Source organism: Anser brachyrhynchus (genome assembly GCF_964034855.1).
Source record: "Anser brachyrhynchus genome assembly, chromosome: Z".
NCBI classification, from domain to species: Eukaryota; Metazoa; Chordata; class Aves; order Anseriformes; family Anatidae; genus Anser; species Anser brachyrhynchus.
This window is the reverse complement of record NC_137697.1, coordinates 19940826-19964630: the sequence shown is the minus strand read 5'-3', so window position 1 is coordinate 19964630 and position 23805 is coordinate 19940826. Positions and strand designations below refer to the sequence as shown.

The following is a 23805-nucleotide window of genomic DNA, read 5'->3' as shown; positions in this document are numbered from 1 at the left end:
GCTGCCCACCCCCTGCCCGGGCTATAAGAGGGCGGGCGGCTCGCTGAGGGCATCCCCTGCTCCGCACAGAGCCGTCGGGCAGACACGGGCAGCCGGCGTCCCCGGGCGAGCAAGATGCTGCCGATCGCCAAGAGCTTGAAACAGGGCAAGAGGGTAACTCCCCGCATCCCCCGCGCAGCCCCGGACCCCTGCTCCCTCCCCCCTTCTTCCACCCCCCCCCCCCCCCCCCCGCACCTCCTCTGCTCCCTCCTTCAATATTTTTAATTTTGCAGCCCCTGCTGCAAAACCCCCCGCTGCTGACAGCCTCTGCTGGAGGGGCTCGGTGTGACTGCGGGTAGGGGCGTACTGCGAGAACCTACATCACGGGCGTGGTGTGCATATATACCTACGTAGTATACCCATATGGTATACCTATACACCCATATGGTATACATATATACCTATATAGGAGCTATGGCTGTTCACCTTCGGGCCCCTGAAAGCGTTTGGACACCACTATAAGGTGGACGGATAAATTGGGTTGGAGTTAATACTGTGGCAGCTCCTGGGATCTTGGTTTCTCCGAACGCCTAGCCACCAAAGTTCAGAAGCTTTTTGCTGTATAGTGTTTGATATGCAAGCTAACCTGTGCTTGCAACACATATAAATCATGAATGTTGTAAGCGTAAGCCTTCACTGCATGGGGTTTCTCTCTCTAGCATCCTGCCAACACTATTTAAAAGCTCCAAATCGCTCTTCCCTTGATTTATATGACTGAATACCAGCAGTGTTTGTAACATGAGTGCAGTCTCCGATATATGCATGCCCTTTGCACTCTCGTTTAGCTGAAGATAAGCCAATATAAAAAGTTATTCAGGCATCAGCCATTCTGCCTGTTAAGACAAAACTTTGAGTATTGTCTAAATCAAATTCTGGCATGCACCACTACTGCTACCCAGTAGTGGGACGGTGGGTGGAATCATATATTCTGCCTTCCTCTCAGAAGGACAGTGTTATCATTAATAGGACACAACTGTTTTTATTCATTTTTATATGTAACATACAAGTCAGAGAACAGAAGGCCATGGGAAGAAGGCTCAGCTTTGGGCCTTTCACGTAGATCAGTTATAGCTGAAGGGCTCACTGAAGATCTGAACAACCGTTTCGAGCTGCATGTTTCTCTCCACTGATGGAAAGATAGGACATTGGTAGAGCAAGAAGGCTTTACACTTGCATGGTTTGGTTACATTCCTAAAGCTGGTGGGGGGGGATATCTTCATACAGTCACTTGTACTCTTTCCATGGATAGATGTATGAACTATGTGGTGCAATTTCATTCATGGTAGCAGAAGTGAAGCAGTGAAAAGGTGGCTTAAAAGCTTTGGTTAGCATTTAACAGATACCTTTTTTCATGTTATTTAATATCAGATTTGTGCATTATGGACTGCCTGATCATATAATTTTGGTCTGGATTGGGTGTGAGCACACAGCTGTAGTTCTGTTGTACAGGACAAAACAGAGTTGATGCCAAACTTACGCTAGCTATATGTCAGTTGAGCCAATGGTATTTTATCGACTATGGATAAGTAAAAATGGTTTGAGGAGATGATATCAGATCTATAATAAGAAGTCTCAATACAGGAATTATATTTTTGCAGAATTTGAACTGAAAAAAAAAAGCACATTTGTATTAAGTGCTTCGTGCTTTATAGTTATGTCACCTTTTATCTGCTATTAGGTGCTCTTATGCTATGTTTAATATATTGCACTACATTATATATTAAGATATCACTTACTGTTATATCATGGCTTACATTGCTTCTCTGTGTTAAGAAAAAAAAAAGGAAGATTATTTACAGTGTAGTTTGAAAAAGATAGAACTGTGAGGGAAAGCTGCCATTAAATCTTAGAAGTGACTTGTCAAAAAAAAATCCGTCTTAGTTGCACTGCATTGAAATATAATATCCATATATTATGTCAACATGTATCTATTAAATAATCTTCAGTTAACAAGCAATGAATGAAGTTTCTTGTATGTTCAAGATTTTTCCTTCCGCACTCCTGCATGCACTCTGCATACTAAACTTCTGAAGCAGGCTTTGTCTGTTGTCCCTTGGCAAGCAGAGGAAGGAAAGACTCAGTCATTGGTTCCTCGGCTTCTTTTCTCTGGCTCTGTTTGAGGCATTCTGTTACAACTGCGAACTAGTTAATTGCAAGCACAATTTTTACAAAGCCTCTGGACACTTACACGTACAAGAGAGTTGCCCTCTGTTGAGGAATGACTGGTAGACTCACTGGAAATTACTGATTTTGTGGATTCAGTATTGCAGGTTGAGTTTTGCCCGGGTCCTGCTGAAATGAAAATAAAAGCTCATGTACTTGAAGCTGTAGAGTTAATCAGGTCACTATTTAGGCAAATCCAAAACGTGCAATAGATTGGGAAGCAAAATCTGCAAGCCAACACTTGGCCAGGCTCATATGCCTGCACTGCAGCCCCATACCTTTGTTGCCATGTCAGCACCAAAACATGAGTCAAACATGCTGACCCTTTCAGCCAGTCTTTGTAGCCTCAGGGTAGCCAAACACGGCAATGCTTGGTACTGGAACGGGCAGAGGTGGCATGGTGCTCCTTGTTGGAAAGGCATACCTCATCCCTCCTAAAGGGCAGTGGTGCTGAGAAGTCATAGATGTTTCTTTCCTGTATATATGTGATGAGATAAATTAATTAATGGAGGAGAAATTATCAAGAAAGATAATCTATTAAAGGTTGGCGGCTAATTGTTTAAAAAAACATCCTCTCGGTGCACAAGCTACACTCAACTCTATGTCCATAAGGCTTTTCTTTGTCCTACTCCTTCAGATTTCATTTAAGGCTTTTTGGAAAATTTGAACGAGCCAATGAAGCAATGAATGGAATACAAAAAATAATACATATTATGTACAACCAATCCATATTTTTCTCATGTTTTTCATTCTACAACAACAAAAAGACTTGCCTTGTGTTAGGGTCGTTTTCAAGGCAGAAACAAGGTTAATCACAGGGTGTTGTAAGGTTTGGCATCTTAAATTATTTCTGGGCTGTGCAAAATAAGCAGGATTTTCTTTCATTTTCTAAGTCTAGGTAAGCAAACACAGGCCAGTGAAAACAGCCTGTCAGAAAATGGAGGCATTTTGAGGTGTCTTATTTGCTTGGAAAATGTTACATGCTTACTGTTTTATGATGCCTGTTATGTCATCTTCTGTCATGAGCTACTTGTGCTGAGGCTCTGTCAAGATGACATTTGTAGCTAAAGAGCAAATGAGCTGATACTTTATATCACATATATTTTAAAGGAGAACTTGAGACTGTGGTTTATATTCATATAGATGAAACTGTACCGTTGACTTCTAGCTCTGGGGACTATGCCTTTAGAATACAATAAAACTGACTAATGAGAAGTCTTAAGTAATACATATTCATATATTAAAGCCTGATGTTCCTATAAAACAGACTATCTACCATTTTTTCAAGAGAACTTCAAGAAGTGAATGGATTACTTTTTATTACTATGGTAAAGACCTTTCTGGTAGCCCACAATTAATTATATTTTCTTTGTAAATACAGGAAATGACAATGAAGTCATGGAAGCTCATGAAACTGAAGAGCTGTAATTATTAATCTTTTCTCCTGCTTTCTTCAGGGTATTCTAGAGCGCTTAGATTCTGGAGAAGTTGTGATTGGAGATGGAGGATTTGTCTTTGCCCTTGAAAAGAGGGGATATGTAAAAGCTGGGCCTTGGACTCCTGAAGCAACAGTAGAGCACCCAGAAGCAGGTCAGTTTACTGGGAAATGGTAATCCTATAATGAAAGCAAAATGGTTGGATAAATAATAATTATATAGGAATTTGTAGCAGGTTTTAAGTATGGCTTGACAATGTGGAATTAAACACTGTTAAGAATAGCCTAAAATGCATACACCAGAAAATCATTTTACCCCATAATCTGTCTCTAATATTGTCCAGAAGTGTTTGACAAGGGACCAATGAGTAGTGCAAACATAGTGATACCTCTCTAGAATGCTCTCTGTCTTCAATAACTTGCAGCCCAGAGACTTTTTCACACAAAAATGGTATCTTTGTGTTCAATAACATTCACTGATTGCTCTTTCATGGACTTGTCCTGTCTGTCCTAGAGCTGGTATCAAACTTATCATTCACAACATCTTGTCACAAAGAATTAGGCAGGTAAGTATCTGTTTGTTTTCTGACCATTCTAGGATTTTTATATAGTTATAAGCAAATATAGCTTGTTTATTAATTCTTTCTGGAAAACGGTAGCTTCAAATAAGCAATAGGAATAAGCAAATAGGAATAGGAAATGGGAAAGGAGTGTTTAATGTATTTGCCTCCACTATGAAAACAGGAATGATAAACCTCGTAAGAACCTAACCATTCCAATAAAGCAGCACCAGTTCCTGTGTCTACACTATTTAATGGAATAACTCTTTACAGTGGAGGGGAACAAAACAAGCTTGTTGTGTTCAGAAGAGCATTTTGTCTCCGTTTTCAGTACTTGTGAGAGTTTCTATATGGAAGCAACTTTGTAATTTTGCTTTACAAAACTGAATTGTTGGTTTCTAACAATACTGGTTACCTTTCCTGGACCACTTTTAGTTCTAATTACCACATCTGATAAACAGGACATAATCACAAAGCTATTCAATCTGGGGAGGGTCTATTGCCTATGAGCTAATGTCAGCTGGCTTAGCCTGGACAATCGTCCTACTAATTGCTTGCCTTGCTGAGATTCTGCTTTATGCTGGAAACTAGTTCTTGTTGTCAGACAGTGCTTCAAAGGATAAGACATGCTTTCAGTGAAATTTTGTTATTTGGCTTTCTTTAACATGTTTTATGTGAGGAAAACCTCTAGATGAATTCAATATGCTAGATGAGCAAACAGATTTGCATCAAATAACTGACTAGTTGCCATTGATTAGAGCCCAGCCACCTAAATTGCTACTGATTTTCTTGTAACTATTTATAGAACACATTGGCTATGTCTGTAACGCACTTATAACATTTTAATAAACCCTTTATAGGCTATTTATAAATATACCCTTAACTGGAAATGTGTTAATTTCTTTTAGTGCAGTGTGCTGCCTCCTCTCCATTACTGCTTTTTGCTCCTGCATGTTCAAGAGTCATGTTACTTTGAAACATGTGAAGAACACAAGGAACAGCTGGCTAGGCCAGCTGGTATAAAATCCATACAACTACCAGGCCTTCTTCTCTTTGTAAGGAGAGAGGGAAAAGGAGGGAGGTTCTTAGACTGCAGCAAGGCATAAAAAAAAAAATGTGAATCAAAAGCCGTAAGAGAGGAGGAGTTCTGCAAGACTGAAAAGTTCAGAAATGAGATCTAAATATTTGTTCTGAGCCAGATCAGGTATCAGAGCTACTGCTGTGCACAGGGCATATACACTTACTGCCCCCATCTCCTGCTGGATTAATTTTTTTTGCTAAACGTCCAACTCACTGTGAATTGAAAAGAAAACTCAGTGTTCTACACCTGACTCCTAAAATGCATCAAATTATTAACAATTATTTGGCCTTACATGTGGCTGTTATCCTCATTTCTCAAACAGTGGCAGAAAATACAGCTTCATTAACATGCTAGAAGTCACACAAGAAGTAAATTACAGTTTGTTTTTTTGTTGTTTTTTTTTTTGATGGTGTCATGCACACTCTTGTTGACTTTATAATAATGACAATGCATTCTAGCAACAAATGTTTGCCTGAGATTGAATGAGATTCAAGCTGATACTTTACTTTTAAGGACATTCTTTCTCTCCAAATGTGAACAGCAGTCCCAAATGGATCTACATAACTGATAATCTGGGATATCAAGTTTCTTATTTACATGTGTTAGGTTGTTTCATTTACTTGCCTATGTCACTGTCTTTATTCACACAAATCCCAAGTCTTTTTCTAGGAATGCAACAACTTTATCTAAAGACCACACTAACACTGTGGATAAATAAAACTGATTTATTATGGAAATGTCATAGAGCATTTGTGAAAGTATATGTAGATTTCCACCCCCTTTTCCTACTTCTTGATTAGTTTTCATAAGTACTTTTTTATGGGGGAGAATGGAAAAACAAACTACAGACCACTAGAAATATACAGAGACAGACCTTTTAGTTGTGTTTTAATGCTTCAGGAAAAAACAATACTCCCTGCACTAGGAAATTTTTGACTTTGAGTAAAGGTTGTAAGACTGAAATCTGATTCTGATATTTCAGGCAAATTCTAGGGGCTTTTTGAACTGTAGCCATACTACAATCTGTGTTCCTGAATAGGTCTTTTTGGTTGCTGGGAAAAGAAGCATTGTATTAAGTCACAGTGTGGTTAGCCAAGGCTACAACTGAAAATGAAATGCTCTACTAGCAGAGAAAACCAAGGAACATTACACTGTGCTTCACTGAAAGTAAATGTGTAATTGTGTGTTTGGAGATTGACTCTAGCAGCTACTGTTTGAGCTTCTCTGGTGTAGAAGTCTGTGTTTGTTGTAGCTAAAGACAATAATTTTATAATGGCATATTCACACATTTTCCTAATGACACAGATCATCCGTAGGCAATGAGGTATGATAAAACAAGACTCCTGGAAAATTTCCAAACATCTGCCATAGAAACTGAAGTGTTTTCATGTCTGTATGCAATATCTAGGGAATAAATTGCTCCTGCATTTGCTATAAGCTGTTGAGCCTTTCAACTCCATTTTGCATGATTGGTAGTGTTCTGGCAATTATAATTGTTTTGTGGGTGGATATATATATATCCATTTTATATTATATATATAAAATCAATTGACAGCTCCTGTTCTGCTCTTGTGGTGTCAGTTGTGATGCATTGCTTACTGTGATGAAGTCAGAACTGACATAAGAGAGCCTACTCCCACAGTAGTAATGTAGGAAACTTGTCCATTAAAAGTAACGCCAGCCTTTCCTTCAAAAGAATTGTTGGCTCTGTAGTAAAATCATCATGTAACAACTTATGAGACAAATTAAGTCTGTGTTATGATTCACTTTTTTTGGAGCAATGAATCATCTCTTAATCAAGTGTTCGTTTAGTCAGAGAGCTTTGGTCTCAGCTGAGGCTAGGTTTTGCTTGGAGAAGAAAAGTAGAAAGTACAAAGTGGATGAGATTTGATGATCTTTTTGTCTGATATTCCTTGCTATGCTTTATTTTGCCAGTTGTCTGTTTCCCCCTCCCAAACCATGATGCGGTTCTATAAAGTGAGACTGGGAGGTCTGAAGGACTGGCAAGGTGTCAGACAAAACTGAATCTACTGATGAACTAAATAGAAATCCTCAGCCATTCTTAGCAGAGAGTAACTGAGGAGAATGTCTTCTACCGAATGTTCTAAGAGTGTGAAGAAAAGGAGTTCTGCAGACTACTGCTTCTACTCTCTCACAATGACTCTTCTAGTAAATACTGTATCACTTGTTTTACAGTAACATTAATTCAATAAGCATTCAATTTGAGGATAACAATAGTAATAACTGTTCCAAACATCTCTTCGTCTCTTTAATTCTTTACAGTTCGTCAGCTTCACCGGGAATTCCTCAGAGCTGGATCCAATGTTCTGCAGACATTCACCTTTTATGCCAGTGAAGACAAACTGGAGAACAGAGGCAATTATGTAGCTGAGAAAATAACTGTGAGTAAAATACATTTACATCTGTTTTGATGTGATGTGAAATAAGTGGATTCATTTCAAAAGGCTCAGTAAAGAGATTATGGAGTATTTTCAGTTTTTGATAATGGTTTTGATTATATTTGACGACCAAAGTATGAGATAATGCAGTTTCAGAGGTAGGAGCAGTAAGAAAGACAAGGTTAAATGCAAAAACAAACAAAAACACACCAAAAAAAATGGCACAAGGATGAAGAGAGGAAGGAGGATGCCCACGTCTTATTTTTTTCAGCTGAAGAGATTAGATTACTGGAGTTTTCACACAAAGAGTACGGGGAGAACTAAGAGCACAGGGAGAAAAATCAGTTAGGGAAAAAATACTTTAATACCTAGAGAGACAAATCAACTGCAGAAAATGGTGAAGAATCCTAGAAAACAACTTGCTAGTAAGAGTGGAATGTTCACAGAATCACAGAATGTTTTGGGTTGGAAGGGACCCTAAAGACTACCCAGTTCCAAGCCCCTGCCATGGGCAGGGACACCTCCCACCAGACCAGGTTGCCCAAAGCCCCATCCAGCCTGGCCTTGAGCACCTCCAGGGATGGGGCATCCACAGCTTCTCTGGGCAACCTGTGCCAGTGCCTCACCACCCTCTGGGTGAAGAATTTCTTCCTTATCGCTAATCTAAATCTCCCCTCTTTTAGTTTAAAGACATCACTCTGTGTCCGATCCCTACACTCCCTGACAAAGAGTCCCTCCCCAGCTTTCCTAAAGGCCCCCTTTAGGTACTTGAAGCCTGCTCTAAGGTCTCCCCAGAGCCTTCTCTTCTCCAGGCTGAACAGCCCCAACTCTCTCAGCCTGCCTTAACAGGAGAGGTGCTCCAGCCCTCTGATCATCTTCGTGGCCGTCCTCTGGACTCATTCTACTAAGTCTATGTCCATCTTGTGCTGGGAGCCCCACAGCTGAACGCAGGGCTCCAGGTGGGGTCTCACGAGAGCAGAGCAGAGCAGGAGAATCACCTCCGTTGCCCTGCTGACCACGCTGCTTTTGGTGCAGCCCAGGACGCAGCTGGCTTTCTGGGCTGCAAGCACACTTTTCCAGCTCATGTTGAGCTTCTCATCAACCAACACCTCCAGGTCCTTCTCCTCAGGGCTGCTCTCAATCCATTCTCTGCCCAGCCTATGTTGGTGCTTGGGATTGCCTCAGCCCAGATGCAGGGCCTTGCACTTGGCCCTGTTGAACCTCATGAGGTTCGCACAGGCCCACCTCTCAGGCCTGCCCAGGTCCCTCTGGATGGTATCTCTTCCCTCCAGTGTGTCAACTGCAACACTCAGCTTGGTGTCACCGGCAAACCTGCCAAGGGTGCACTTGATTCCACTGCCCTTGTCACTGACAAAGACGTTAAACAGCACAGGTCCCAGTACTGACTCCTAAGGAACACCACTCGTTACTGATCTCCACCTGGACATTGAGCTGTTGACTGCAGCTCTTTGAGTGTCACCATCCAGCCCATTCCTTACCCACCAAGTGGTCCTTCCATCAAATCCATGTCGCTCCAATTTAGGGACAAGGTTATCATGGGGGACAGTGTTCAATGCTTTGCACAAGTCCAGGTAGATGATATCAGTTGCTCTTCCCCTATCCACCAGTGCTGTAACCCTGCCATAGAAGGCCACCAGACTTGTCAGGCACCATCTGCCCTTAATGAAATCACATTGAAATCCTGGATTGCCTATACCCTGCTGTGCTGTCCCTCCAGAAGATATCAGGGTGTTTGAAGTCCCCAGTGAGAACCAGGGCTTGTGAATGTGAGGCTGCTGCTGTGTGTCTATAGAGGGCCTCACCTGCTTGGTCTTCCTGGTCAGGCGGCCTGTAGCAGACCCCCACTACAATGTCCCCTGTCCCTGCCCTCCCTGTAATGCAGACCCACAAGCTCTGTCAGCTCCTCATCCATCCCCAGGCAGAGCTCCACACACTCCAGCCTCTCACTGACATAGAGGGCAATGCCCCCTCCTCTCCCCTGCCTGTCCTTCCTAAAGAGCCTGCATCCGTCCATTACAACACTCCTGTCATGGGAGCCTTCCCACCATGTCTCCGTAATTCCAGTGAGGTCACAGCCCTGCAGGGATGCGTATGTCTCTAACTCCTCTTGTGTATTGCCCATGCTACCTGTGTTAGCATAGGGACATTTGAGCTGGGCCCCCGATGAAGCTGACTTACTGGCTGGAGTGGCAGGAATTCCTTCGTGCTGCTGTTAAAAACGTGCTGCTGTCTTTTAAGACCATTTCTTCAGTAAAGTAAAAACTAACATATCCAGGGAAGGCTCTGTGGCCAATATTGCCCTCTTCAGGCGTAAAGGTAATCTGGCACAGCAGCAAAGCATAATGGTGTTTTCTAATGCTGTGCAGTGAGGAGCTGTAAGATGCTGGGTGCCTTCACTAGATGCAGGGCACAGCTCCACTTTTGGCATCAACATTTCTAGATAGTTCCTTTGAGTCTAGGAAATTTGGCATTGGGAATTTTCTCTGATCCTTTCCTTTGGTCATATTGTTTGTTTCAGCCTCTGGAAAACAGAGAAGATTCTCCTAACAGCAGAGTGAAAAGAATATATTTTTATATATGAAGATATACCAGGCCAGAAATTAGAACAATCTGGACACTAGGGAAACAATTGTGGCTTAAAATTAAGAGATCGCTTTTACCCTAATACTGTTGCACATATCAGTATGCAATATATAGCATTATTCTCAAATCATCATATTTGACACCAGCTCTCAGCTATCTGGGCTTCTTGTTTAATAAAAATAAACACATCTTTTATACAAGTATGAAAGCCTAATTTTTATACTTCTTTCTAGGTAGTAACAAGATTGGAGCCTGTTTCTGTACAGAGGATATAAGTAATTCTGAGTAGGATGAATCATAATTCTTCATATTCTAAGGGGCTAAAAACATTGGTCATTACAAATATTCAGATACTCTGCACAGCTTAGAAGATATTGATGTGGGAATGATTCCAAAGAGGGTGGTTCTGCTTCACTGGGTGGAATTTTTGGGGGAAGATCTTCCTGATCAAATTAAAAAAATACATTTAAATTCTAAGCGAATGTGAGGTCAATATGGGCTTTGATTCTTTTGTCCTCTTCTGTGCTCCATGCATATCTCTGACCAGGTAAAACTGATGTAATCTGTATTCATACAGGGCCAGAAAGTAAATGAAGCTGCTTGTGACATTGCAAAAGAAGTGGCTACTGAAGGTGATGCTTTAGTGGCTGGAGGAGTCAGTCAAACACCATCATACTTAAGCTGCAAGGATAAAGCAGAGGTTAAAGCAGTTTTTCGAAAGCAACTAGATGTCTTTGTGAAGAAGAATGTGGACTTCTTAATTGCAGAGGTAAGACTTAAACAGAAAAAAAAAAAAAGCGTATGCCTTCAACTGGTACAGTGTGTTAACTTTCAGATATGTAGTCTACTTTGGGGAATAAAGTATATACTGCTTCCTCCTTTAAAATTTTATGCTATTCTTTTATTCCAGTAGTATCAGAATTCTTTGTAAATGCCTAGAAAAATCTGCAAGTGTTCAAGAATGGGACATTGAATCCTAAATTTCTATCTCAGTCAAGTCAAATTCTATACTGGCACAAAAAGAATAGGTGAATGTGGTCTTAACTAGTTCCAGTTTCCTCCTGTACTCTGAACAACCAAACTGTGGTGACTAATCTGCATGAAACTAGCTCTTTGGGGGTGAGTCCCTGATTAACTCTCTACGTGGACATTCCTACTCTGGAGCAAGAGTGCCTTTATTTTTTTAGTTTCACTAACTAACTCTTTAAAATCCTTTTTTTTTTTAAACTATGTGGTCAGTGAACTCAATAGAACTCTTAGTGTAAGTCATTGTATTGCTAATGAGTTTGGGGTCTGGATTAATGTGCTTATGCTTCATCTCCAAGAAATGAAACTAGCCGAGTTTAAATTTCTTTCAGTATTTTGAACATGTTGAAGAAGCTGTCTGGGCAGTTGAAGTCCTGAAAGAATCTGGCAAGCCAGTTGCAGCTACGATGTGCATTGGTCCAGAAGGGGACATGCACGGCGTGCCCCCAGGACAGTGTGCTGTCCAACTGGTAAAGGCTGGTAAGAATCTGTTTTAACTGGCCCTTTAAAAGTATGGAATAAAACAAATTTCTTAGGCACTCATTTACTTGAGATACCCATCCATGTAATTAGCTTCCTGATTACATCTGCAGATATAAAAAGTCTCTGTGTTTATTTTGCTAGAGCAGTCTTTTCAAAAAAATAAAAAAAATAAAATAAACAAACCAACCAACAGAGGAAAAAAAAAAAAAAAACATAAAAATGCAGCTATTAAATCTTTATTATCCAGGGTGGTATTGGGAGTAGAAGCCACAGGTAGCTGATATTGCATAGAGCAAAATGCTAAACCTATTCCAGTTTGGATACAGAATCAGCCCCAAGTTCTGTGCTCAGTATTAAGAAACATAAGCAGAATCCAATGCAACCTTTGATTCTCCACTCATGTTTTAAGAAATGTCTGGAGCACAGTTCAAATCCAGGATGAGAATGGGGTTGAAAAAATATGTCCTTTTGCCTATCAAAGGATGGAGGACAAGGGGAAGGAGGACAAGGGGAAGGACAGAGGGCATGAATCAATGGCATGATGGTTGGTACAGGGGTTTTTACTGTATCTATCCTGAGCTACTCTTTTCCTTTGGAGTTAGCATTCACAAGCAAAGGCAGAACTTGTGTTAGGAACCAGCTAGCTAATTGCATTTGTGGCTGTGGATGTTACTCACCGTGGTGTTTCCTCTGGAAGGTAAAGAGGAGTGCAACTGAGATGTAAATGCTCTGATCAGGAGAGCAGAGGCTGGCTCTAAGCATGGAGTGCCGTGGCTGAGAACTTTCACCCCCTCCTTCCCAGGGAGATGTGACTTGAACAATTATTTTCTTCCTCACAGGTGCTTCTATTGTGGGAGTCAACTGCCATTTTGATGCAGATACTTGTCTGGAAACTGTGAAACTGATGAAAGAGGGCTTGCAGGCTGCTAAACTGAAAGCCTACCTGATGTCTCAACCACTTGCTTTCCATACACCCGATTGTGGGAAGCAGGGATTTATTGATCTTCCCGAATTTCCATTTGGTAAGACAAGGGTATCTCTTTTTTATTGGCTGTTTCTTTTTTCTCCATTTTTTTTTTTTTTAGAAAAATTGAAACTGCAGTTTCTCCTCCTGTACAATAGTATTAGTCCCTATTATCTTGTCTAGCACTGTGCTTAGAGGAATTGCAGTGTACTGTTAGGTGAAAGATCATCCACATAGTGAAAGTACTTCAGTAGTATCATAGTATGTGAATGACAGTAAAATTATAATGAAAATTGTTAAAATGCCACAACCTAAACTCCATTATAAGTATAGCTCTTCCTCATGCTATAGAGCCTTGTTCAGAACAGCTGTAAAACAGCTCAAAGAATTGACAAGATCTGGACTTCAAATACCTTTGAACTGGAGCTCCCCCATGTTCTGGTTTGTGACATCTATCTCACAAACCCTATAATGTTTATCTTTATAGGAATTTAATGTCCAGCACATACATGGAAATAGATCATTAGTACAGGTGCATGATTACTGCAACTCAGTCTTGCAAACTATCTAACTTGAGATTAGAGAGAAACCGGAAACAATATGTTCCTAGATGTAGCTAACAAGTGGGTTAGCAGTTTGGAGATGGATTCACCACTGTTATGCTCAGGAGAAATTTTACAGAGACTGAAAGGCTCATCCACTTTTGTATTTAGAGCTTATTTGCACCTGGGATGTAGAAGATCATATCTTCCTAAGATGAGAGGACAAAATCAGCCAAAACATATTTATTTTGATTAGAAAAATACCTTTCTTTTCAAGTACCATGCACTCTTCTTTTCAAGATCAGTCTATGACATAAGGTATTGAAACAATTGAAACTTGAGTTTGTAGCAAAAACTAAGAGAGATGAGATTTTAGGAAGGTCTCTTGGTCTCTCTCTTTCTCTTTTTTTACTTCCTCTCTTTAAATAAAGGAAAGAAAGAATGAAGCCTGAGGTTTTCATTAGATGATAATAGTGTATCTAAATTCTGAATATATTCTGGAATATTTCAAAGTGTCAGGACCTCATTTGTGCTATTCATTCTTTCATATAACTGCTCTGATTGCAAGCAAAAAAGATAGAACAGATGCAGTAAGTCATCAAGTGAATTGAAGGATTCACTATTTGGTTTGTTGTGGTTCTTGGCTTGTCTGTATAAGCAGTCTGTATGAGATCTCATTTTTTAGAAATTTCATGACTCAGTTGGAGAAGCCTGGTTCTGTGAAAATTTTCAATACCCAGATCAATTGATACCAGATAAGCACTTTGATAAATGATTGTTAAACTAACCCAGTTTTTGTGTGTGTGTGTGTGTGTGTGAGAAAGACTATGCAGAAGAGGCATTTAGTTGTTTGAGGTGTGCATACCCTCTGTAAAGACCAAGACCTCAGTTTCTAGAAAAGAATTGTCTATGTTGTATTCACAAACTCCAGCATCAGCTGCCAGCAGTATTTATTTATCATTAGCAATTTTTTCGGTTTTCTGTGTCTTCCTTTTAACTGTAATTGCCCTCAAATGTTAAGGAATAACAGTGTTTTAGAAAGGAATGTGCTGGTCAGTTATCTCATAAGTAGATACATGGAGGGGCTAAATCTAGGAACTGATTACAATCTTCACATTCCAAAGTTTATGAAAACTTCAATCTCTTTTTATCATAAATAACCAAATTGTTAAGCTAGGGATATATATCTCTGAGTAAAGCCAAGAAAATAAATGCTGTAAAATGACAGGAGTGGAAAATAAAATGTTAAATAATTTTCGTGAGGGTAAAAAATACAACAACAAAACATGATCTATGTGGAAACTTCTTTTCATTGAATATTGTTTGCTTTTAATCATCATATTCTACCACATGAGTAGCCAGTTTGTACAGAGGGGTCTATCCATGTTCCTTTAGAGAGGTTAGGCTCTTGCTGTCCTTATGCTTATGATGCATAAAGGACTGATTGTGACAGTGTGGGTGATGGAGAAAACAGTGAAATATTCTATGCTGTTCGCCTGGAGTTTAGTTGCTTATACATGTATCAGCTGCGTGAAAGATGATGCATTCTTACCATTCATCCCTTTGTATCAATTTTGCATTTGCTTTTTAACGATATATAAGAGACAAAGAAATCATCAACAGGACTGAACACAAACTTACATGTATGTGAAAAGCTTTCTAAGATAGTTTCATCTGCTTTTTTTTTCTCACCATTAGACTATCTTAATTTCCTCTGTCCAGCCCCTCCATGTGAGACTAACTTTTATTGAAGAACACTTTTTTTTTCCTTCTGTTTTTTATTTTCTGACCCCTATTTAACTACTCATTGGACTTTAATCAGTTCTGCTTTTTGTCAGCTTCTTGCTTGTTAGGCAGTTCTGGGACAGGGTGTAGGCAGAAGAATCCTACCTCTGTGCAGAGGTGCCAGAGCCTTACTTCCTCACCACAGCTTGTTTGCCTAGGGGAGTGTTCTGTGGCCTGACCTCACACTGTTCTCCCCTCATAACCTTGCTGGTTAATTTCCTGCAGGTGTGCATAAAGAAGCAGGAGGATTTACCTCCTGTATTTTTACTCCTCCAAGTTTCTTTTCCAGTCCTTGGTCTTTTCTTTTCCATTCTGCCACTTGTTGTGCTTCCTTCCCACTCTGGTGTGCTTTTCTTTGTTCTTTTCATCCTCTGTTTGCTGCTTTCCTTCCACAAGTCTTTCCTCTCAGCTCTGTTGTCCCTCCATTCTGCTCACCACTGGGTGACAGGCTCAAAAGAAACGTGTCATCTACACATAGAATTTTCCACAAGGAAGGAAGTGGCATGTGGCAGCAAACTGCTTATGGATGGGAGTATAATTAATTAAGGGATGGGCTAAGAAACAACTGGCTGCCACTAGCTGATCACGGAAAAAAAAAAGTTTAGTAAGCACTCCAGAGGAATAACAAGCAAGCTTATTGCTGTTGCAGGTAGTCCAATACCCTCTCCTCTCACAGATTAGAGTGCAATAATCAGATTTCCCACCTATTGATAGGTCACTGAAAATGTAACACTGAAAGTGCTCTAATACTCCTGTTCAGAACTCTAGCAGAATGGCAAGCACGAGGCCCAGGGCTTGGTCAGTCTCAGAGGACATGAGGTGCTGTTTTGCAAGAGCAAAAAAGCTTAGAACAAACATATCTCAGTAGTGCTTAACAGAACCTAAAATCTAGACTTCCAAAAGTTTGCATCATTAGTTTTAGCTCAGACAGTTCAAACATCTACAGCCACTTTTGCAAACAGCGTGCAAGTGTTTCAACAATGTGATTCCTTACTGAAAAACTGTGGAAATGGAGTGTGCTGGATGCCTAAACTATGAATGTCTTTGCAGCTCTGGAGCCAAGAATTGTCAGTAGATGGGATGTTCAAAAATATGCAAGAAAGGCCTATGACTTAGGCATTCGTTACATTGGAGGCTGCTGTGGATTTGAACCATACCACATCCGAGCAATAGCTGAGGAACTGGCTCCTGAAAGGGGATTTTTGCCTGAAGCTTCTGAGAAACATGGTAGCTGGGGCAATAGCCTGAGCATGCATACCAAACCCTGGGTCAGAGCAAGGTATGTATATGTGAACTGGAAAGCACACCAACACAACCCTTGCTTAGGCTTACATTTGTCCATGCAGCAGACTGGCTTAACTGATAGGGAGGTTTTCTTTATGTTAATAATCTGGAGGAATTAAATCTGATCTGGGAATAATGAAAGAGGTGCAGGGGCAGCAGAAGATTCCCAGAAGTTCTCACACCCCCCCTTTAAAATGAAGAGTTGGTCATAATTAATGTGAAAGTAATTCATGAAAGTTAAGATGGAAACCTAACAGACTATGGTAGAACAGCTTCTAATGGTGAGTGGCTTACAGTGTTCCTTTTGAGGGTGAAAAGATACTTTTTATATGTGTGGCATTTCTTTGCATGCTTTAATTCATCCTTCTGCATCTGAACACAAAATCAGCCTGTGCAAGTCAGATGACCCTTTGTAATAATGATTTAAGCCACAGTTCCTTTAGTATTGCAAGGTGCTGGAACAAATACTATATTTATTTTTATTTATTTAGGGCAAGAAAAGAGTACTGGGAGAATTTGAGGCCTGCCTCTGGCAGGCCATATTGTCCTTCACTGTCAAAGCCAGATGGCTGGGGAGTGACCAAAGGAGCCAAGGAGCTGATGCAGCAGAAAGAAGCAACAACTGAACAGCAGTTGAAGGAGCTCTTCCAGAAACAGAAGTTCTAATCCACTGCAGTTTTCTGAATGTTAGGATGTTAGAACATCTCATGCTTCATGAGAAAATCTGTGAAGATGAATACCCTGTTAATTTATCAGTTAACATGTAATGAAAGAGACAAAATGCATAGAGAATGTGATTATAGATTAAATATGTGAAGCTTTGATAATAAAGTCTTTCTCTGGTCAAATAGTTTAGAAGGAGATTTGGATTCTTATAACAATTGGGCTTCTGTTAGCTAGGTGCCACTTATTGGGTAGACATAGATATACACGGAAAGTAATAATTGGCTCAACTGGCCTGTGCATAAAGGAGAAAGCCACCTCTAAATGGAGTATCAATGGACTTCCACTCTTGAGACTGTTTTCTGTTTGGAATTACGTAGGAGCTTTCTCAGACCTCAGCATTTGCTGAGGGCCACTTCAGGCATGCACAAGCTGCCAGTGCTTCAGACAGAGTTATCTGTAGTCACTTACTTTAGTTAAAGAGAACAAAAGTATATTGGAAAATATATCTTACAATGGAATCAAAAGATAAGAATCAGATCTTGCAGGAATTTCTTACATGCAGGAGAAAGGTTCAGAGAAAACTTAGGATGCAAAAATGACAAGTAAATAATTCATTGTTTTTGTCCTAAGTTATCATGTTCACAAAACTTTTTTCCTTTGGAGACTCTGAGGCTTATGAGATTATTCTGAAATTATATATTAAAAAATGAATAAATTAAAAATAATATGATGGAATAGTACTGTATTATCTTCACACTTGAAATCGTACGATCTCAAACAAAGTAACATAACTCAAGTAAACAACTGTCATTGTCAAATGCTCCAGCTGATTTCTGGATATCTCATTTGAAACACTTGGTTTTATTAAAAATCGAGTATTCTATAGAAAATTAGCAATAAGAAGGTGTGAAAACCCTGTTAGGTAACAGAATCATCCACATAAGTTTAAAAAAAGGAAAGAAAAATTGAACGGTAAATTTGCTGAGAAAGGTTTTCTTAGGAAAGGTATCTCTATACTTGGAAACCATGAAGGACATATTTCCATAGTTTATTTTTGTGAAATACTACACAACTGAGAGTTCTGTCTGAAATCTCATTCCCACCCATCCTGCATTAGAGCCGCTGCCTTCCTTTATGAAAATATTCTTGAAGTTAGAATATTGAAAGCCTTAGTTGGGCTACTTTTTATGTATAAGATTATTTCATTATTTCTATATCCATGCTGATATTCAAAAGTCCAAGAAACATTTCAATATGCAACACTTTACTGGGAAAATTCAAATATATTTTTCAGGCTGTTATTGGCACGCAAATTTTAGAGAAAGTCATCTGCTTTCACCATGTCTTTAGCAGATTGAAATAAATGCAACCTGGAAATTTTGGCTAAAAGCCAAAAGCAGACAAATCAAGAAAGTGAATATTTTTAAATGTAGACTATTTTGGAAAGCATCCATTTACATATCTGTGCATTACATTAAACTCCTTTCCTTCCTAAACCCTTCTGGAAGTTCTCCCTGCAGAAAATGCAACTATGCAAAATCTATGAACCAAAAAAGCCATCTCTTTGATCACCACCAAAATGATCACAGCATTAAAGATATATGCATGACGAAGTGGCTAAAATATGAGCTACAATTGCTAAGGAAGTGCTTTGTGCAATCATTACCAGTTTAGGCACTTCCTGTAGGAAAAGATGCAGCTTGACCATCATACTGTATAGAAACAGCTGGACTGACTTTTTTTTTTTTTTAAAGCCCAAACATGCAAAAATTCATATTGAAGTGAGTGAATTATCGAGGGTGGAAGGACCTTGCAGAGAGATCTGGACAGATTGGAGAGCTGGGCAATCACCAACCGCATGAAGTTTAACAAAAGCAAGTGCCGGGTCCTGCACCTGGGACAGGGCAACCCTGGCTATACGTACAGACTGGGCAATGAGACGCTGGAGAGCAGCCCCGCAGAGAGGGATCTGGGGGTTGTGGTTGACAGCAAGTTGAATATGAGCCAGCAGTGTGCCCTCGCAGCCAGGAGGGCCAACCGTGTCCTGGGGTGCATCAAGCACGGCATTGCTAGTCGGTCGAGGGAAGTGATTGTCCTGCTCTACTCCGCGCTGATGCAGCCTCACCTCGAGTACTGTGTGCAGTTCTGGGCACCACAGTACAGAAAGGACATGAAACTGTTGGAGAGTGTCCAGAGGAGGGCAACGAAGATGGTGAAGGGCCTAGAGGGGAAGACGTATGAGGAGCAGCTGAGGTCGCTGGGCCTATTCAGCCTGGAGAAGAGGAGGCTGTGGGGAGACCTCATTGGGGCCTACAGCTTCCTCGTGAGGGGGAGCGGAGGGGCAGGCAACAATCTATTCTCTCTGGTGAGCAGCAATGGTTGGACCAGATGATCTTGAAGGTCTTTTCCAACCTTAATGATTCTATGATTCTATGACCTGAGGAAATGGAGTCAAGCTGTGACAGGGGAGGTTCAGGCTGGACATCAGGAAGAGGTTCTTCACCGAGAGGGTTGTCACGCACTGGAACAGGCTCCCCAGGGACATAGTCACTGCACCAATCCCGTCAGAGTTTAAGAAGTGTTTGGACTGTGCTCTCAGTCATATGGTCTGAATTTCTGGGGACACCTGTTTGGAACCAGTTTTTGGACTGGATGATCCCTGTGGGTCCCTTCCATCTTGGGATATTCTATGATTGATTCTGTGACTTGACAATACAGAACATTTAAGAACCATAACATTTAAGATAACAATCAAATATTATTTTAAGGACTTACTTTTAGATACCCAGTTTAAAAAGGACCAAATTTTAATAACCAATAATGATGATGAGAAACACTGAGGAGTTTAAAAACTGTTCTAAAGGAGACCTGGCCCAAGGGTAAAGGTGCATGATGCCTGTTAGATTGTTATCTCAAACTGGGCTTAGAAAGAAATTGACCAGGTGCTTTATTGATCACTACAGAACCCTCAACCTCTACAGGAAAACAAACAAACAAATCCCAAACATAAACAAAAATCCTGCAGAAAAGCCAACAAAGTTTTATTTCCGATTTCTTTCTGTGTAACATCTGAGTGAGGGGTTAAGGAGCTGTTAGATTTTTTTTAAGCTTTCTAATGCTTTATTATATGACTAGTTAAGGAAATAAGATGGACCAAGAGCACAATCCTAGGAAATTTGTTTCCCTAGGAAGCCTGTCTGAAAACTTTGATAATTAGAAATGAAAGGGGCTTCAGGCAGCCACAGGCTCTATTTAGTACCATAAGGCAGGATCAGCTGTTCATAGGATACATTTGTATCAACTGTTTGGAAAGGCACCTAACCATAGAGACTCTGTGCCAACCCCACCCAATATGGTTACTTCCCTTGTCTTAAGAAATTGTTCTTAATTTGGTGACCCTGCTTGAGCAGTGGGGCTGGACTAGATGATCTCTGGAGGTCTCTTCCAACCTCAACCATTCTGTGATTCTGTGATTAATCTGAATACTCCTTGATATAATTTGAATACACCATGATGGAATTTTAATCCATTATTTCTTTCCAGATCATTATAGACACGAAGAATTTATTCCCTTTGTCTTCCCTGAAACCTTTTATACATTTGAAGATTCATACACATTCCTTCTTTCTCTCTTCTGATTGAGAGACCCTGTTTGTCCATTCTTTCTCTGTGGCTTCTGTGTCTGTGATTCATCACAAACCCAGAGATCATCTCCATCAGATCTTTTACCAGAGCTTCCTGGGTCTTAGCATTTTTCACATGGAAGCAGAATTGAAATGACCTGAACTTTGGAAGTCTAGGTCCAGAAGTGAAAATACAAAGTCTTTGCTATGTAAACAACAAACCTTTGCTAACTAGGATGAATGTAAGGACAAGAGGGATTTGAACAAGAAATAAGCTTTGGAAACTTTCTACAAGCTCACTGTGCTCCACAGAGAAGATAAATACATTTTCAGTGAGCTCCAAATTTTTTCAGGAATCCCATGCAAAGAATGCTTGATGGCTTAAGAAATTTCAGTTGTACAATCACGTCTCCATCTTGCTGGCTGGCTTGATTTACCTGTAAACTGCAGGAAAGCAAAGATTTGCTTTCTTTTGTAAAGTAGGATGTTCTGGAGTAAGATACAAAATCATGGAAAACACTTTTTTTTCCTCTTGCTTTTGGAGGAGAGTTTTATAGGAATCCTACTGAAACAGAAATCTCCATGTACCATCAAGTTCTTCCAAAAGCAGTTTGTGGCTCATGCCTTCCTACTTCAATTCTATCCATAACTGCAGTGCTAGGTTCAGTGACAGTTTTTAACTAAGCATTAAAAAAAAAGTCAGTTCATATATGTCTTGTTCTACTATATTGACTTGATAAAATATCTAACATAAATAATCTAATTTCATCCTGCAATGTCTTAAATTATTCCAGGTATAGATACTATTGAAATAGGATGAGCAGATTATCATAAAATATATTTTCAGTATCTCACTTTATTAGAAAAAATTCTTCTGTATTGCCTTTTCTTTATGTTCCACTTATTGACATGTTTATGGACAGATGCTTTCTGCCGTAAGTTTTGTAAAGAGAGAGTTTACAGAGCTCCACCTACATGGAGTTCCATGGAATTATGATAACCAGTTTGGTCAACAGTGGATGATCTGTATACACACAGCTCCTGAGACAGAGAGTAATCAATTACGTTCCAAATTCAGGAATCAGAAGATGGAACTCAATATATTTTGGTCAACTTCACCTCAGAGCTTCTATATCCAATAAAGTTGTAAAACTGAAAAGAAAAACAAATTCTGGGTAACAAGACTTGAGGCATTCTGAGCAGAGGGTAGTAGCTAACAAAAGAATTTCAAAGCAAGTTCAAGAAGTGTATATTTGGAATAAAGAGAAGAAGCATAATTCTATCTCATGACTAACAGAGCAATAGCAAATATGCATTGAGCAAAAGATGCTTTACAGGCATTACCAGTTATCAATTGGTTGTTCAGGAGTGTTTTGTAGCATTCATTTGCAAATATTTGCATGTTGTCATTTCAATGCAATGGAAGAAAGAGACGAACTGGCAGCTGAAATACAATAGGAAAATGGTGAAAAATGAATAAACCCTACTTTGCAACTTATCTGCTTGCAAATCCAGAGACCAAACCTGTTCAGCCCTGTATGCCAGTCACTGCCTTTTAGCAGTCAGGTTAATAAACTTTATAGCTGGTGTATTTTCAGCCAAAGAACAAAATCAGGACAGTTTGATACATGGAAGACCAAGAATAAAAAGACTGTACTGTTTCTGAGTCAAGCAGTAGTGTTCTTTTACACTGGGAAGGAAGGGAAGTCTTTTCTGCAAAAGGTGTGCAGTGGAGTATAGAAGGAAGAACATCCTTATTCCCTGATCTACCTACCTTATCCCAAGTCCCACATATCTTGTTGATGGTTCTCCATCAAAGATGAAAACCTCGTATCTTGGGTTCCATAGACAGTTCCATAGTCTGATTTGCCATAGCTGTACCAGCCCTTCCCCCAAGATTTTATGGTCCTATGTAGCTTTAGGGACCCTCATGCTTTAGAACCTCAGGCTATGACTTCTTAATAGCTTGCTGTTACTTATCCTGAGTGTGGTGCAGTTTTTAGACATTTTTAAAAGATCAGACACATTCTGTTGCTCTGAAAATGCTAGTTACAAACAGTGGTACTAGTAAAAGGCTACCTGCAGAGTAATCTAAAGCTAAATCTCTGATAAGCAAAAGCTAAATCCATATGCATTTGCTGATGCGTATCATTAAAGTTGCTGAATCTCTGGAGCTGCCTTTTTTTTTTTTTTTTTAATCTCTCTAATAGAGGAATTTTGCCCAAATAGCAAAGGACTGAAAGTAAAGACTGTGGTATTGTTTTTGCATTTCATGAAACTGGATATAATTGTTGTCATACAGATGACTCCTCTACTTGCCAACTCATTTCCTTGATCAGTGATCAGTACATTAGTAAAATGTAATTGTTTCAAAAAAAAAAAAAAAAGTTATATGTTTCTGTATATTATGCATTATATATAGTTACAGTGTAGTTATGAAAAAAGAAGTCGAAGAAAGGCTTGTATGCAGGAAACCTTGCATTTATTTATTTTTTTATTATTGTTAGTTGGCCTGCTGGAAGATACTACTTTTTCCTCCATACCTTTCTGTAAAAAGGCATTTCTTAGTAGTATCACACTACTACAACTTCATGAAAAATCAAACAGATGTCTTATTATGGCTAAAGCTTTTTTAAAATCTTAGTTTTTACCCTTTAATTCCTGCATAAACTTTTTTTCTGTGTGATGAGATGTCATCGTATTGCAATTTAAATACAGAGGCTTGTTGAAACGTGTAAATGCTGCCTCCTGGCGACTCACTGTATGGCTACAGGATGGGGGAATCTCAAATGGATTCTCAGGCTTATACACAGAAATCAGAAGAGCATTTTATTTGTATCTAACTTCAGAACAGACTTAATCACACCTGTATTTGTTACTTAACAAGGAATTTTTTTCTTCACAAGAACTGCCAAAGATAACTAAGCACCCAATTGTGCAATATTTCATTCTTATTTTCCTGCCAGACAGAAAGAGCTGGAGTATTACTTCAAGTATGCTCAGGCTGGCTCTTATTTTGAAATGTTAGGGAATGTAATATGGAATACGATGTAGACAAATATTTTAAATTATATGAAACAGGGTAGTGGAGAAAACATGAAAATAGAAGGTAGTTAACAAGTGTAAAACCTAAAATATATCTAAACACTGC

The 23805-nt window shown here is 39.7% G+C and overlaps 2 protein-coding genes across 9 annotated transcripts in view; one reads left to right on the top strand and one right to left on the bottom strand.

Moving 5' to 3' along the window:
- Positions 1 to 23805, bottom strand: part of DMGDH (dimethylglycine dehydrogenase) — an 88562-nt gene that overhangs the window by 55557 nt on the left and 9200 nt on the right. The window contains exons 2-3 of one of the 8 annotated variants that reach the window (XM_080573102.1): positions 2481 to 2677; positions 2228 to 2331 (exon numbers count right to left, since the gene is read on the bottom strand). The exons of 5 other annotated variants lie outside the window; for them this stretch is intronic. The gene's annotated coding sequence lies outside the window, so the exon portion shown is untranslated. The remainder of the gene's footprint in view (positions 1 to 2227; positions 2332 to 2480; positions 2678 to 23805) is intronic. 2 more of the 8 variants (XM_080573103.1, XM_080573104.1) reach the window with 2 other exon arrangements.
- Positions 14 to 17761, top strand: LOC308185247 (betaine--homocysteine S-methyltransferase 1). The gene is made up of 8 exons (XM_080573130.1): positions 14 to 153; positions 3660 to 3792; positions 7562 to 7680; positions 10859 to 11050; positions 11640 to 11787; positions 12630 to 12812; positions 16132 to 16360; positions 16857 to 17761. The coding sequence occupies exons 1-8, from the start codon at positions 115 to 117 to the stop codon at positions 17029 to 17031; spliced, it is 1218 nt and encodes a 405-aa protein (XP_080429256.1). The 5' UTR covers positions 14 to 114; the 3' UTR covers positions 17032 to 17761.

Bases quoted from the DNA above. Each gene is read 5' to 3' on its own strand.
- LOC308185247 (XM_080573130.1), top strand. From the start codon at position 115: ATGCTGCCGATCGCCAAGAGCTTGAAACAGGGCAAGAGG. The intron at 11,788-12,629 runs GTAAGAATCTGT...TCTTCCTCACAG, and splicing joins TGTCCAACTGGTAAAGGCTG to GTGCTTCTATTGTGGGAGTC. The intron at 12,813-16,131 runs GTAAGACAAGGG...ATGTCTTTGCAG, and splicing joins TCTTCCCGAATTTCCATTTG to CTCTGGAGCCAAGAATTGTC.